Source organism: Perognathus longimembris, chromosome 17, assembly GCF_023159225.1.
Source record: "Perognathus longimembris pacificus isolate PPM17 chromosome 17, ASM2315922v1, whole genome shotgun sequence".
In the NCBI taxonomy this organism is placed as follows: Eukaryota; Metazoa; Chordata; class Mammalia; order Rodentia; family Heteromyidae; genus Perognathus; species Perognathus longimembris.
In genome coordinates, this window is record NC_063177.1 from 29,778,832 (window position 1) to 29,795,838 (window position 17,007).

General features: G+C 37.6%; 1 protein-coding gene across 1 annotated transcript in view; it reads right to left on the minus strand.

Moving 5' to 3' along the window:
• Ankfn1 (ankyrin repeat and fibronectin type III domain containing 1) overlaps positions 1-17,007 on the minus strand; it is a 241,402-nt gene that overhangs the window by 48,856 nt on the left and 175,539 nt on the right. Inside the window, exons 10-13 of the mRNA XM_048366617.1 lie at positions 16,705-16,804; positions 16,279-16,411; positions 15,687-15,803; positions 8,324-8,539 (exon numbers count right to left, since the gene is read on the minus strand). Coding sequence (XP_048222574.1) covers positions 8,324-8,539; positions 15,687-15,803; positions 16,279-16,411; positions 16,705-16,804 — 566 coding nt within the window. The remainder of the gene's footprint in view (positions 1-8,323; positions 8,540-15,686; positions 15,804-16,278; positions 16,412-16,704; positions 16,805-17,007) is intronic.

Here is a 17,007-nt window from a genome sequence, read left to right on the forward strand (position 1 = left end):
AAAATGAGATAGAACCATCAATTTTAAGTCATCTAGGGAATCCTGAGACATTAAAGAGAAGTCCACATGGTTTTGTAAAGCGTATCATGCAGACATCTTTAATATCTGACAGCAGCAAAATTGGATCCACAGACAAGGGAGAAGTCTCCAGTGTAATCTGTTTCACTATCTGGAAAACGTAGAACAGCATTACTTTAGCAAGCTGCATTTGTGGATAATGAAGGCGGCTTGGGAATCACAGACACATTGAGTGATGGCCCAGTAGTGATTGGTCCTTTGGGCTAGTCTGTTTAGCTTGTTTATTGGCATTCTGGACAAAGAAAATTAAGAATGTGTTTCAAATTTGTGGATCCCAAATTTGGTGTGATTTCGATTTTCTGGAAAATAGTAGTAAAGCTATGAATGACCTAGTACATTGGAAAAATAAACCTATCATAATTAAGGTTGAAATTGAATAAGAATAGATGCTTTCAAAGGCCTAAACCCAAGTGAGTACAAATATAAGATGGGTAAGGGTATAAGTGAAAAACATGCAGGAGTCACTTATGACTACAAGTACAATGTGAGTTAGGAACATACTGTTGTTTTGTGGAAACCAACACCATCCTGGTATTTTTTTATTCAATCCTTTAAAAGACTATTGCTGAGACTATTTGCCTCGACATAGTCATTTATCATTAGTTAGAAGTTGGTTTTGTTTTTTTTTTCCAGTCCTGGGCCTTGGAGTCCCTGGCTTCTTCTTGCTCAAGGCTAGCACTCTGCTACTTGGGCCACAGCGCCACCTCTGGCCGCTTTCTATATATGTGGTGCTGGGGAATCGAACCCAGGGCTTCATGTATACAAGTCAAGCACTCTTGCCACTAGATCATATTCCCAGCCCAGTTAGAAGGGTTTTGGAGTGTGAAAAACCACAAGAGGAGGAAGAAACTGTCTCATTCATATAATCCAAAGTGCACTTAAAGGCCTTCAATACCTATGGGTCTGTGTATCACCACACTTAACATCTAATCTGCATCTCTAGCTTGTTAAGTCTCCTATCTCCAGATATAATGGATGCTTTTTCTTTACCCACACATACCCTAATCTCCTTTTTGATTGGTGGCTAATAGACTCACACATTGTACCTACTATTTCTGAGCTACTAGACATTAACACATTGTTTGTTTGTTTGTTTGAGCTGATCTTGGGTTTAAAATCAGGGACTGGGTACTGTTCTTGACTTCTTTGCTCAAAGCTAACACTACCATTTAAGCCACAACTCCTCATAATAGCTTTTTTTTGGTAGTTAATAGGAGATAATAGTCACACTTTTGTCCTTGCCCAGGCTTTCCTGCCTGGGATTTCTTGCCTAGTCTTTCCTGCCCAGGCTAGTTTTGAACCACAGTCATCAGATATAAGCCTCTTGAGTAGCTAGGATTGCAGGCATGAGCCACCAGCACCCAGCACATAAGGCACTGTTAATTACATCAGATGAATATGACATTATTTTTCCCGCCATAGGACTTGTAATTAATGTGTGGAAGAAACATGAAAGCTAGATATAATAATAATAGTAATAATAATAATGATAATAATATTGGGAAAGGTCCATTTGGACCCAAGAGAAGGTAAGATCTACTCTTTTTGCTCTTGCCTTTTCTTTTTAAAAAAGTCATGCCCTGTAGTTAATTTAATTCCATTTATTTAAATCCTCCCTCACTTGTTTCTCTTGCTCTCTTCTTTTTTCCACCTGATAATTTACCTTCATGGCTGAGCCAAATGTCATCTCTTCTGTAATACCATCCCTAATATTTTCAGACAGAATTAATAACTGCCTTATAGCTATTAATAGTTATATGTTCTCATAGTACACTGTTGGAATTGCTCTCAGGCTCTGGTTTAATTCTGTTTTGTATTACCTTGATTTATTTACAAGTCTGTCTCCCTCCTTTGACTGAGTTCCTTGATAGCATGAACCTTGACATTTGTTTCTCCCTACAGAACCTAGAAGAGTGCCTGGCATCTAATTAGTATTGAAAACAAATGTAATAAATATGAAATAAAAGGCCCACAGGTGGAGAGGTCTGGGTCTGGGCTTCTGGGAGAGAATTTGCTATATTAGTGTCTAGGAAGGGTATATTCACTCTGTTTTTCTTCATCAGTGCACTTAAGAGCTTGCTAAAGGAACAGTAAGCAGTTGCTTTTCTAGTAATTTCAGGGCTTTTATTTTGCTGGAGGAAGTATGGAAACTGATTGGTTGTGATGGAAGAAGTTGCAAAATGGTTGCTAGTGGTCTTTGTGGGCCCCAAATTATACATAATACAAATAATTTAAAATTTTAAGTTGTTTTGTAACTTTTAAAAACAAAGAGACTTATCATAACCTCTGCATTTCCAACTTGTCTTTATGAATGGAATATATAATAATAAGCAGAAATAGTAAGTGGAAAATGGGACTTCTCTCTTTAAGAACTCTTAGTTCTAATTGTTTCTTTTAAAAATTGAGATATAACATATATTGGTCATCATAATGTGTGAATTCAGTGGTGCTTAGTGTATTTGTATTGTTATGCAACTGTCTAATTCCAGACCATTTCCAGTACTCCAGAAAGAAACCTGACATTTATTAGCTCTCATTTGCTAATTTCTCCTTTTCTTAGAACCATTGATGGTACTTTGTGTTTCTTTTTGTCTTGCTCACTAATGTATATAACATATGAATCAAATCAACATGTAACATTATGTTGCACTTCTTTTTCTTAGCATAATGCTTTCAAACCTCATCCATTCTGTCAAATGGACCATACTTCACTTTTATGGCTAAATAACATATATATGTATATATATATGCTACATTTTGTTTAAACATTCATCAGTCATTAGATATTTAGGCCTTTTCTACTCTTTAGTAATTATAACTAATATTTATGTGAATATTAGTGAGTCCATTTTTTGATTGAACTCAATTGATTCTTTTTTTTTACTGTCTCACATGGCATGTTGAAAATAATTACAACAATGATATACCACTTGTTTCCATAATGAGGAGTTCATTTCACTTAGCATCATCTTATGTTGGGCTATTGTGATCTTCTGCTATGACTAACCTAAACATGTACTAATTATTCCCTATGAGGAATACCATAGTGTCCATGTTTCTTTGGGTCTGGCTCACTTCACTTAGTATGATTTTTTTTTTTTTACTTAGTATGATTTTTTTCCAAGTCCTTCCATTTCCTTATGCATGGGGTAGTGCCATTCTTTCTGATAGAGGCATAGAATTCCATTGTGTATATCAGTTGATTCTTGAGTCCACCCGGAGTTAGCTCATTCTGATTCCTATAGTTTGTTTTTTATTTTTATTTTGTACAAGTACTGGAGCTTGAACTCATTCAGAGCCTACGTGTTGCCCCTTAGCTTTCTTCACTCAAGGCTGACACTCCATCACTTTAGCCAAATCCACTTCCAGCTTTTTTGGTGGTTATTGGAGGTAAGAGTCTTACAGACTTTACTGCCTGAGCAGGCTTTGATTCACACTGAGCTGGCTTTGAGTCACGATCCTCTCAAATCTCAAACTCCAGTGTATTGAGTATTAAACAGATGTGAACCACATTGGCTTCCTATAGTCTTAGATATCTGTGTTTGATGCTTCTTGAGGGTATAAAGAGTAGGTGTACACAACAAACAATCAAAAAACAGAAAATACAACCCAAAACAAATGGCAGAAGAGGTCTTGGCCACCTAGAGTGTTAGAAGATACTAGCTATCTGGAAGTGGCAAAGAATGCCTAAGGAGAGGAAAAAACCAGAGATGGGGAAGAGAAAAGGCAAGAATCATCACAGCTTCCCTAGAACATACTTATAATAAAGGAGACAGAGAAAATAGGGGAAAGTGAATAAAGCAGCATATTGTAATGGGGAGGTACCAGATTAGTTGCCAGGAGATGTGGGCCTAGTGCTCATCTATCTGAAAAAAAATTTTTTTTGGCTAATAGGACTTTGTCAAGTTATTTCCTTGAAATCCATGCTTTCTTATGTGAACTGGACATAAAAGAATAACTTAACCTTGCTAGTTTTTCATGAGAATCAAATAATACAAGACATGACAAAATGTTACAAAGTTGCATATACAGTGTACACATGAGAAATTAATCGTCCAGTAAACACTTGACATGTAAAGTATCCAGTTACACAGGTGAGAAATTAATCTTCCAGTAAACACTTCATATGTGAAGTATCCAGTTATTGAAGTGACTCCAAAGATCATGGGTTTAATAACCCAGCATTCAGGAGGGGCCTGCATATTGGAAGTATCCTCATTGCCAATTAGTTTGTTCAAAGGGACACTAATTTGTCTGTAGTATCATTTACTTCCCAGGCAAGCATGAGAAAGAATTTTTTCTTCCACATATACATATATGAGAGACCAATTTTGAAGGTATAGGATTTGAGAAGGCTAGGAATTTGGCGGGGGGGGGGGGGGACTGGATACTGCAGTTTCGTGGGGCCCTATTACTACATTAGTTAAGGGCTAAGATTTTTTCAACCCTGTTTTTTTTTTTCAACCCTGTTTTTATACAAACTTTCTACTCCTCCTCCCCACTCAGTTTATAATTTGACCCAGGGTCTGTGATAACTAAAGCTGTCCTGAAACTTAAAATCTTCCTGCTTTTAATCACATGAATGCCAGGAGGCTTCTCTCTTATGCCTGACTATGGCTATACAGCTTTTATTTTTATTTTTTCAATTAAAAATTTTAATTAGTACAAATAAGTTGTTCAAGGGGAGTTCTCATTTTGCCATTTCCATTCATATCACAAGGTATCATATTGCTAAACAGCTTTTATTTATTTATTTTCGTACAAGGTAGATGAGTGGTGGAATACCCAAGGGATGACTGGCCAGCAGCAGTGGCCTCCTGGGAGTATAAGGATAAAGAGATGGACTGTGTGTCTCTTGAAGGTAGCCTAGCATTGCTTGGATTCTTCTAAGTGAAGTAATAGTAAAATCACTAATATTTTTTTCTCTTCTAATGCTTTATATATTAACATTTAATTCTCATCAGAGCCTCATGAAGTAGTGTTTTCTGCAGAGGAAGAGATACAAGGGGCAAAGAAATAAGTAACTTGTTGTATTCACAACACAACAAGAATGGGTGGGGTGAGGAATCATACTCAACTGGCCTCTTTGCAAATGGGTACCCCATAGTGTATTGTGAGGTAGAAGAAAGAAGCTTAGGCTTATATCAGGACATCTGGTGATCTTCATTCCATTGCTCTAATAGAGCATCTGTGGCCTACTTTACCTACCATTAAGACTTGTTTCAGCCAGGCACTAGTGGTTCACATCTGTAATCAATCCTAGTTACTCAGGAGACTGAGATCTGAGGATTGTGGTTCGAAGCCAGCCTGGGCTGGAAAATCTGTGAAACTCCAATTAACTATCAAGGAAATCTGGAAGTGGAGTTGTGGTTCAAGTTATTGAGCACTTTGAGCAAAAAAGTTCAGGGACAGTGCTCAGGCCCTGAGTTTAAGCCCCAGGACTGGCACAATGAAAAAGAAAGAAAGGAAAGAAGAAAGGAAGGAAGGAAGGAAGGAAGGAAGGAAGGAAGGAAGGAAGGAAGGAAGGAAGGCAGGCAGGCTGGCTCATCTCAACCATTATATTGAGTTGATAGAGCCAACTCCTGATGTGATTAAATCTTAAGTCTAGGAGTGATGGGATACCAGTCATGCGAGTTTTATTCCTCATTTCCGCTCTAGTATAACACCTATATGAGAAGGTGGGGAGAGAGAAAAAGTGGGGGAAGGGGAACGGATTGTGGGGGTGGGTGGGAATGACATCAAGCAGGAATGTGCCAGTCAGCGGGGGTAAATTTTCCACTTGGATCTGTGTAGAAACCTGATCCTGCCTCTATTTTTGGTCTCCTCTAACAACCTTTCACCAGATTGGAATTTTTCTGCACCTGTAACACATTTTTAATGTAATAAGTCTAGGAGAAACCAGGTATTATATCATGCTGGGGCCTGCTGTGTTCCTAGGAGAAAAGGTAGCACAGACCCCAGTTTATCCCTATAGGGGATTAGTGTATTAGTCACCCTGTAAAAGCTCAATTTATTATAATTTTTAAAATGTTTCTTTTAGCACTTGCTTATAAAAGGTGAAGAAGGGAGGCACGAATGTGTCTGTGTTCCCTGCCCCCACCTTATTCACACATGCGTGTATGGCCTATCAATTTTCTATGAACCCAGATTCCATAAAATCAAATCCAGAGGCATTGGCTTTGACCAATTAGCTTAACTTTGCTGTATTGGACTTTGTCTTGGTTTAGGCCACTATGAGTAATGAACAGGTGCGATTATTCCACTAGACACTCCTCATTTGGGAATAAAAGTAAGATTGAAAGTAAAGTAGCTGTTTAAGGTGACCATGAGTAGCTACTGGGGCGGAGGCTTGGATTTTCAATGTTCATGTGTGACCAAACCCTTCCTTCTGTGTTATTCTAAATGGACTTACAGATTTATTTCATTGATTGCTTGGAGTTCAGTGTCATGTTTTTGCCTTTTTATGGACCTAACAGGAGAGTTCTATGTAATTCATTGAACACTGGGTTAAGGAGAAGGGAAGGAAAGAGGGACAATATAAAGGAAGGAAAACAGAAAGGAGAGAGGAGGGGTCTGCTTGGGGCCTGTGCTACCATCCATTCCAAGTCTGCATCTAAGGTGCTTGAGTTTTGAATTTTGGTGGCTATTCAGTACTCATCCCATAGAATGTAATGTAGCAGAACAGAAAGATATGTGCTTCCAATTAGAAGATCTGAGTTGAAATCTCAGTTTTACCATTTTCTAGCTATGCATCTAGGGACAAATTCTATAGCTTCTGTTTTATTCTTTAAAAAGAACAAAAAAACAATGTGAAATTACTAGGATGTGGTCAAGGCATCAAAAGGGCATAAGCAATGAAGAAATTAATGACATTGAAGCTTCATTAACTTCGCCAAATCTGTCTCTACGTGTAGCCCTGCATCCTTTAACCTTTTCCAGCTACAATTATTTCATTCCTAAAATTGACTTAATCAAGCCGTCTCAAGAGAGTAATTTATAAAGAAGCAAGAGGAAATTTATGTTTATCCTCAGTGTCACATGTATATGCATAAGTAATATGAATATTCACACATGTATATACCACATGTAGATTAATATTATTTTTGGGTATGATTTAATATATAGTGGTTGAGACTACAAATAAGAACATACTAAAGCCACCAGCACAACAATGTTCATTGCAGGACAATTTGTCATAGCTAGAATTTGGAACCAACCCAGATGCCCCTCAGTAGACGAATGGATCAGGAAAATGTGGTACATATACATAATGGAATTTTATGCCTCTATCAGAAAGAATGACATTGCCCCATTTGTAAGGAAATGGCAGGACTTGGAAAAAATTATACTAAGTGAAGTGAGCCAGACCCAAAGAAACATGGACTCTATGTCTCCCTCATAGGGAATAATTAGCACAGGTTTAGGCAAGTCACAGCAGAGGATCACAAGAGCTCAATAGCTATACCCTTATGAATACATAAGATGATGCTAAGTGAAATGAACTCCATGTTATGTAAACGACTGTTATATCACTGTTGTAACTACTTTCAATGTGCTATGTGTAACTTCTATTATTGATGATCCTCTTGTATCCCCTTCCTGTGGTCGTACCTTCACTATCTCTGTATCTTATCTGAGTACATTGGAAATCGTGTATACAGGTATTAGAACTAGAAAACTGTAAGGGAATACCAAAATCAAGAGACACAGGGTAAAAAAGACAAATGATTACAAAAGCAATACTTGCAAAACTGTTTAGTGTAAATCTACTGAACAACTCATGGGGGGAAAGGGAAAGGGGGAAGGGGGAGGGGCGAATGAGGGAGGAGGTAACAAACAGTATAAGAAATGTATCCAGTGCCTAAAGTATGAAACTGTAACTACTCTGTATATCAGTTTGACAATTAAAAAAAAAGATTCACTTAAAAAATATATAGTGGTTGCACTATCTATTGGTCTCCTACTCAACTATTACTCTCAGTGGTTTTTTTTTGTTAGTTCATTATTTGTCAGGGGATTTTTGGAGGACATGTTCAAAGTGACTGCTATTTATATTGCTTGATAATTTTCAGATCTAGAGAGGAGTAAATAAAAATAAGCTTCAGTGTCTCCCTCCTGTGTGTGGAATCAAAGTAATAACTTGTTTCGGGATGTCAGGGACTCTTGGTATGTTTTACCAGTGCTTCAGTAACTGTGTTTGGAAGCTCAAGTATGTCAGAAAACTGAAAAAGAAACTCATACTTGCCTGGATAGTAATCAGCAAAATGTCTAAGGCTGTTGGTTCTTCCGGTGTTGATAGAGATTTCCTCTGGCTTTGCAGCTTTGAGATCTGCATCCACTTGCCATTAAAAAAAGAGTAAAGCATCTCCACCTCTCTGATGGTGACAATGAGCATGTTTCCGTGCCGGTCTTTAATGGGTTCATAGTAAACTCTTCCCAAGTTGTGTGTTCCAAGTAAGTTCTAGAAACAAAAAGATTACTGGTAGCTTAGATTATATTGTAAGAGCATTGCAACAAAAGACACTGGGAATAATTATGTGGTTCCTGAGAAGCTGTTTTTTATTTTTAAAAAACCTAGACTATGTGGCATCACAGAAATGTGCTTCACCATGAGCCTGCAAAGATTATAGCAAGAGGCACAAAAATTGTTTTTTAAAGCAAATCCAATATCTGTAAATATCTCTTACCCACATAGACACACCAGCACATAAACCTCAGTTACCAGCACTTGAAGAGAATCCCAGATGTTTTAAAGAAAAATGCCTAATATTCCAAGTATGCTACTTGTGGAGTTTTCAAGAGATCTACAGTCAGCTAGAATGAGGTGGGGTTGTTTAAAATGAAGAAATGAATTAACAATGTAGCATATTGTGCAGGTCCCCAAATGACTGCACATTCCCTTCAAGATACTTTAATCATGAGATTGACCTGGTTTGACTTACTTCCTGCATTTTAGGGAGTTAAGTTTATTTAAATATTTGTTGAAATTGCTTATAAACTAGGTTAACTGAGGTAGACAACACTTTTAGGAAGATAGGAAGGATGCCATATTAAATGTGGAGGGGCCCAGATGAGTGTTACTGAAATAAACAGCAGTTTTACAAATAAGCAGTGTTTGAATATCTTATCCTAGAGCGTTAGACAATTAAGTTACTCCCATATTACTTTATTTATTTATTTATTTTTTGGCCAGTCCTGGGCCTTGGACTCAGGGCCTGAGCACTGTCCCTGGCTTCTTCCCGCTCAAGGCTAGCACTCTGCCACTTGAGCCACAGCGCCGCTTCTGGCCGCTTTCTGTATATGTGGTGCTGGGGAATCGAACCTAGGGCCTCGGGTATACCGAGGCAGGCACTCTTGCCACTAGGCTATATCCCCAGCCCCTCCCATATTACTTTAAATGCATATTTTAAAAATTACAAATCCTCTTAGATCTCCAAGTTGTTATTTTTGTGTACTCACTTAAATGATGATGAGATGACTTACTAGTGTGAGAGAGAATATAGAACTGGAATTTGTAAATGGCAAGGTTATACTGAAAATAAGTAAGCCAGCTAGTCAATACTCACATCTATGAAAACTCTGGAGTATTCTCCCCTAGTTAGAGACAATGTATCATTCTTTCTCCTAAAGACTAGACCAATAATGAATAAGGAATCCCACAAATAATTATTGACAGAAAAAATTAATTTGGCCTAGTCACTCTACATTTTCGTTTTAACAAGTGACTTAAAAATGAACTCCAAGTTATAGAAACAAGTGGTTTATCATTGTTGTTACTTTTAATGTACTGTGTGAAATTATTTCTTTTTTCTTTTGTTTATCTTCCCTATGATTTAGCCACTGTTGTAACTGTATTTGATTTTGGTACCCTGGGTAATATATATATATATATATATATATATATATATATATATATATATATATATATATATATATATATGTTTGTCTGAATTAGGGAAGGTAAAGGAACATCAAAATGGTGAAACAAAGGATAAAAGGCAAACTAATGCAACAGCAATACTTACAAGACAATACTTTGTAAACCAATTGTACAACTGGGGGGGGTTGGGGAGGAGGGTAGGTAGGAAAAAATGAGGTAACAAGTTTGACAAGAAATGTACTCACTACCTTATGTATATAACTGTAATCCCTCTGTACATCCTGTTGACAATAAAATTAAAACTGAAAAATTATAGAGAACTAGTTTGGGGAAGACTTTACATACAGCTCTAAGTAGTACCTTATCACATTAATATATAGGGACTATTTACTTGTGGGGCGAACGACTGGCCCCACCTGTTCGCACCCCAGAGGTGTGTGGCTGTTGTGCCTCCAGAGGGAGGCCCTGAAGAGCCCCGCCTGCCTCAGTCCCTGGGGGCGTGCTTGTTTGCACTGCCTCTGGAAGATGGATCCCGATTAGCCCCGCCCGCCTTCCCAGTCTGGAACTGGAAAGGCGGCTCTAGCTGGCCACGCCTCCCAGCCTTAAGACCATGTGCAGCAAGATGGCTGCTGGCAGTAACCTGGAGGTGGTCCTGCTAGTAATGATATGGCCGCCCCTTAGGGAGGTCCCATGGCCTTCGCCCTTGACTGACAGCTCGGACTGCCAATCATAGCCCCTGGCTAGGTATGTTACACCCTCCTCTTCCTGCCATTGCCCATACTTAAGATCTGGTCTGCATGGCAGAAAGGTTGGGTTTGGCTGCCTGCGAGCTACTCTCGGCTCATTACCTATTCTGGGTTCACCCTTGGTGGGGTGTGCTTTCTCACTCTCCTGGTTGGGAGAGCACCCGGGGTGCAGGGACCCCTGCATTTACTAATAATAATTAGTGTTGTACTGATAAACACCCTACCAAAACAAATCAGAACATAAAAGGGAAGGGGGACTGTCTAATTGGTAATGTTTCCAGTTGTTGAGGTATAAATATTCCTGTTATAATCCATTTCAAATTACCAAGGGGATGACAATAAGCTTTCACAATTCTTGAATATTTATAGCTGGCTCTTCTGATCCACTACAAGTTGTCTTCAGCATTTCATAGTTATTAAGATATTTACTGGTATTTTCAGGGCTGACTGCCATTTATTAACTATTGGACTGTTTATCCACTCTGTTTCTAAGTGTCAGCATTTAAATTAAAGGTATTTACAGCTCAGACATCTTTTTAAAAAAGTCCTTACCTCATAGAATATTTGAGAGATTAAATTAAGCAATGCATGAGAAAATGTTTTGCAAACTTCCAAGACTTATAGCATATGGGATGTGCTTTCTTTTCTGCTCTAATTGAAATACCACCTTGGCTTATGTCTATATTTTCAAGATCTGGCAAGTTTCACCTTTTCTTGGATTTTCCTAATTCTATGGTTTGGATATGAAGTGTCTGCAAAAGGCTGAGATGTGATTGGATCATGAGGGCTCTGGCTTAATGGATTAATCCATTGATGGATTTATAATTTGATGACATTATTGGCAGGCAGTTGAAATTAGGTGGTGAGGCCTGCTTGGAGGAAGTTGGTCACTGGAGGTTTTTCTTTGAAGGGGGTATCTTCTCCCTATCCCCTTCTGGCTGCTGTGTCTGTTTCCTGTCCATCCATGAGGTGAGCAGCCTCCTCTTCTGTGCATACTCAGCATCATGACATTTACCTCCCCTCAGGCCTAAAACAATGGAGCCAGATATCCGTGGATTGAAATCTCTGAAACTGTGAGGCAAACCATTTAATCTGTTTTAAATTGCTTCTCTCAGGTATTTGTCACAACGACTAAAAAGCTATTTTATACTGAGGTAGAATTTACCATCTTTGTTCTTCCTCCATACTGCCTCCTGTGTAAACTTCCCATCTTGATATGTGACTTGCTTTACTAAACACATTGTGGAATTATGATTGTTTTTCAATCATATCTCTGAGTCTTTTGCACTAGTACTTTATTGACTGAATTAAAATATTACATTTTCATTAAGACATTGGACATAATGAAACTCATTTGAAAATTGAAAATATGCAAAATACTTAAAATGAAGGCTGAGAAAAGGGAGATCAGAGTAAGAGAGGGGGTGAATTATGATCAAAGTATATTACATACATGAATGAAAATGTCACAATGAAACCCCTTCACTTTGTAATATAATGCATCTTGATCAGTGTCACCCCTTTCATCATTCTCTCCCATCCCTTCCAACCTTAACCCTAAGGCTACTTCTAAATATACTATAAATGATGCAAGATAGGCTTCACTTTTCTTTTTTAGTATATTATGGATAATATCTCTGTTTAAGTTTTTGTTCACTTTTTTGGTAAATTAACGTACAATAATATGCTGAACTGGTGCGAAGAATACAGTTCTTGGAGTTACATTGTTTTAAATTTGAATCCATCATTTACCACTTTCTGTTTGTGGGGCCTTGGGCACAGAGGAACTTTTTTCTAGGCTTCATTTTTTTCATTTGTTAAACAAATACTGAAAAAACAAATTCTCATTAGGCTTTAGTGAAGATTAAATGAGATAAAGTTTGTAAAGCACTTAGAACAGTGTTTAGTGTTTTGATTAGGGCACTGTAAGGGCAACAATGCATTGAGAAACATGGGGCTCTGATTACTATATAGGGATGGAGAAATATCCAGGTACTTATTTCTTCATTCAGGTACTTCATTTCTTTGAATACTTTCTCTTTTTGTTAGGGTTTCTCTAAATTGTAAATATAGTGGTAAATAACAGCAACATATTTCTCCTACTTAGAAATTGCTAGTCCAAGTGGGTCACTATACAGATAATGATGAAATAATTAATGGGATATGGTCATTATTCTGAATGAAGAAAGTACTATGGTAGTCAGTCACCTGATTAAGCTCCTAGAGGAAGTATAAAACTGAAGCTGAGACCTGAAAGATATATAGGAATTAGAAAATAAAAGAGGGGAGAACAAGATTCTATACAGAAAGTAGCAGGTAAATGAGTAAAAGAGATTGAGGAAGACCAGAAAGAACAAAATCAGAAGAGTATGGAAATTAATGGAAGTCAAAGAATGTGTCAGTTTTCAAAAGGAGAGCAGGGTCACGTGTATCAAATGCTATTGGATATCGGTTGCTCAAAGAGGACTTAAAAGTCTCTGTCAGATTTAGTGAAACCAGAGTTATTGGTAGGAATGCAAACTGTACAGTTTTGAAGCCATCTTTAAGATAAGGAAAACAAAATAATAAAATTAGGAATAACATGAATGTTAATTTTTAGGTAAGGAAAAGATCAATGCCTCCACCTCCTGAATACTGTAGTATTTGGAATTTTATATAGCCCAACTTCCCATTCTCACCTAAAATAGTTTGGGACACCCAAATTCGTAGGCTTGTGCTAGTGAGCAACCTGGAAGTACTAGCTCCATTAGTATCATCTGCCTTGGATTACCGGTCGTCGGAGAATACAGTTTTTAGGCATGGTAGTAGCAGAAGTCATAGAGCAAACTAAAAATGATGGCAAATAAAGTAGGTAGAGAAGAAGGATACAGTTAATTCTTTCAAGAAATTTTCTCTAAGGGTAAATAGATGATTTAATGAGTGACAGAATTTAGGACAAAGAGAAGAGTTTTGGGGAAAAGTTTAAATTGGAGAGAGACTACTATTTTTAAATAAAGATAGGAGCGAAGAGATGAGATCCAGATAATATGTGGAGAATGAACCTTTGTTTGGTAGATGAGACTATTGTTGGGACAGGAAAGAAGAAAGAGAATATGGGATTAGTTTACAGGAGTTTATAAATTTGGTGTTGAAAAATTCATTCCCATTCCCACACATTTACTTAGTAAATTAAACAGTGAAGTCATCACTTGACATGAGGATGAAGAGAGTGGAGAATGGAAAAGGTGTAGTAGAATGGATAATGATAAGATGTTACGTATTTGCTTTATAGTGTAAGAAAGCAAATTTACTTGAGAGTGGACTGCTAAGTAACACTCTGTAAGAATTTTATTCGTGACTTTAACGTGGAAACGATCTCAATCTCTGTCTCTGTGTCTCTGTCTCTGTCTCTGTCTCTCTCTCTCGTGTGTGTGTGTGTGTGTGTAATATTTTTGCAGTAAGCAGAGTATAGCTACTTTAGAGTAGACATGTTGGTATATTCAGTTTTGGGGTTTTTCTAAGTTGGTAATATGAAAGGAAAAAATTGGGATATTTCCAAGGGAACGATTATAATGAGTCAAGGAACCTGGGTGAACTAGCTTAAAAGGGAAGTGGTATATTATTAAAACTGTTGGGATCAGAACACTTGCAGTTGACGAAACCCAAGACTATTACAATGGGAATAGTTCAGTAGGTTACTACTGGCCATCATGGCATCTTTCAGCATATATCAGCCTAATCCTTCTCCTGGTACTGGTATCAGATGAAAGTGTTCTAGGAAGCCTCCAATAAACACATGGTAAAAAGCTTTGCTTAAAAATTTAAGGTTACAAGTATGTGACCTAGGTATGTCTAGAGTGTATGATGGGCTAGTAGGTGGTTCCACTAAAGTTTCTGAGCCTTCTAGAGATATAATTTATCCTAAAGAAAGATAAGTTTAAAGGATAGTTAAGTGGTCCAATCAAGTGGATGGCTTAGTGTAAAAGGAAACAATAATCTAATTCAGCGCAATCATCATGGCCCAGCTCCAAGACCTGCTCCTTGAGTTGAAGAAGATTCTGTACCAATAGTGAGTTGAAATGAAGAGCACGGTTTACCAAAATCTCTCAAGATCATTCAGCACACAAGGCAGTAGCCTCTCCATATGTAATGGAGCATAGCACAGAGTGGCAAAAGTTAGCACTCAGGGTTGAATTATTTTAATTAGAATTCATTTTTATTTTCTGTTTTTATTTTTATACCATGGCTGGCATGGCTCAACTAAGCAACAGCTTATGTAGACTTCTACAGTGATGTAGGATTTCTGGAGTTCATGTAATTTACAGCTTTATAGATAGATACCCATCTCTGACAAAGGTTTTGTGATTCCTTAAAGACTCCATTCCATGTAGCAGATGTGTATGTTTATGCTAAGATCTACAGATTAAGATCATACCAGAATCAATGAGAGAAAAATATAGAAGAGCTTGGTTAGAATCTAGTGTCATTTCTAAGAGGAACTCTATGACTTCCAGATTCTTGTAGAGCTTAGAGACTTAATCTGATTTTATTGATAATAAACATTAGCTGTACTCTTTTAAGAATTAAAAAAACCCAATGTTTTATCAAAAGTACCATATTAACAAACTTTTCTAAAAACCTACTGTTCTCTGTTTCCTTCTTCACACACTAATATGCACAGGTTGTCAGAGTAAAAAGATCCTTCTAGTAATCTAGTCAAAATTCTCTTGTTTTCCAAGAGTTTAAAACCAAGGCCTGGAAGGAGAATTGAGTCAGCTGTTTAGTATCAAAAATCCAGAACTCAAGTGTCCTTTACTCTTTGTTTAGGGGGTCATGCCAAAGGCACAGGTTACTCACATAAGTAGATACACTGCTTAAAGTGTTAAGAGGTTTCATGTGCTTAGGAATCTGAAAGAAGGAGTTTCCTTGCATTTAGGATTGGTGGACTCCCCAAGTTTCAAAACAGTGTCTTTGAGAGCCTGGGTTGAAACCTGGCCCCTCACCTGTAGCTGGGCTGTTGCAGCAAGCATCTTCTGCCGAGTTTGAAGCACTGTGGATGAGGACATGGAGATAGGCACACTCTGCCTCAGCCATCTTATGTCTTCCCACATACAAGACAGCTGCAAAAGAAGTCACGAGGTCCTATCATCATCCAAGCCAGTGTATGATTTAGGTTGTGGCATCAAAGTGAAGCAGGGAGAAGGAAACCTGACCCCTGATGTTTGTTCTCCAGTCCATTTTCAGATACATGCGAAACAAGTTTTTGATCTCTGTCCAATTGGAAAAAGATCTGAATGCTAATGAAACAGTCAGATCCACATTTTAGTCTTTGCCAAATGATCCCATAACTCAGAATAGTGGAGACACAATCTGACAGGATGCAAGCTTCTTTCCTTTGAAAATGTAGTGTAGACACTACTTTGGCATTTTTTTTTAAAATGGTGTAGGGCATACGAGGGCTAAAGGGGACCTTTGGGATAAATTACTTCTACCCCCAAACTTTGATCACTAAAAACTCTTCAACTAAGGTTTCAGAGATTTATGTCCAGTAACTCTGGTGCAAAGTGGGGAAAATGAAAGCAGAACTCACTATACCTTTGTGAACCACAAAAAATCTTGCATAATGGAGCTGGTGTGAGAATCGTCTATTTCAACAATCGGTATTTGATCTTCATTGGTGACTAACATATTGTCTTTATAATAAAATACAACAGCTATGTAAAGCCCCCTGAAAAGAAAAATCAAAATAAAAAATTGTTCTCAACAGTCTCCCCTACCAGATTTGAGTCTTAGGGAAAAATATTTTTAGACATGATAAAAGATAATCTTAAAATATACCTAGGAACATTTTTATATGTATTACAAGTTTACTGGAATTCAGAGAAATGACTATATTTTCCAACTTCTCAGGAGAAGTATTTCTTTAATAAAAAAATAAGTTCCAACCACATTTTTGCTCAGACCAAGATCAGCTCATTTTTGAGAAGCTAGGATGTTCTGGAAAAGCTATATAGGACCCACCGTTTTAAGGTCTTCACAAACTTGTTTGAAGAATGGAATAGGTGTTTCAAGCTCCTGGATACTGACTGCTTGCGGCCTGTAGTTTGTAATTTTGAACTTTCTGGAACATAAAAGCCAAATTCAATTTGAATTTTGTTTGGCAGACATTTATATTCTTGCTTTCTACCTCCCTGCCTTCCCACCCTTTGTCTTCTAAGTGTCTTTTTACCAGTTTCACATAAAGACCCTTCTCATTTGTTCCTACAAGAAGCTATGGTATCTTGTAATGTAGTTAAGTAATGAATAGCAACTCAAAAGTGTTGG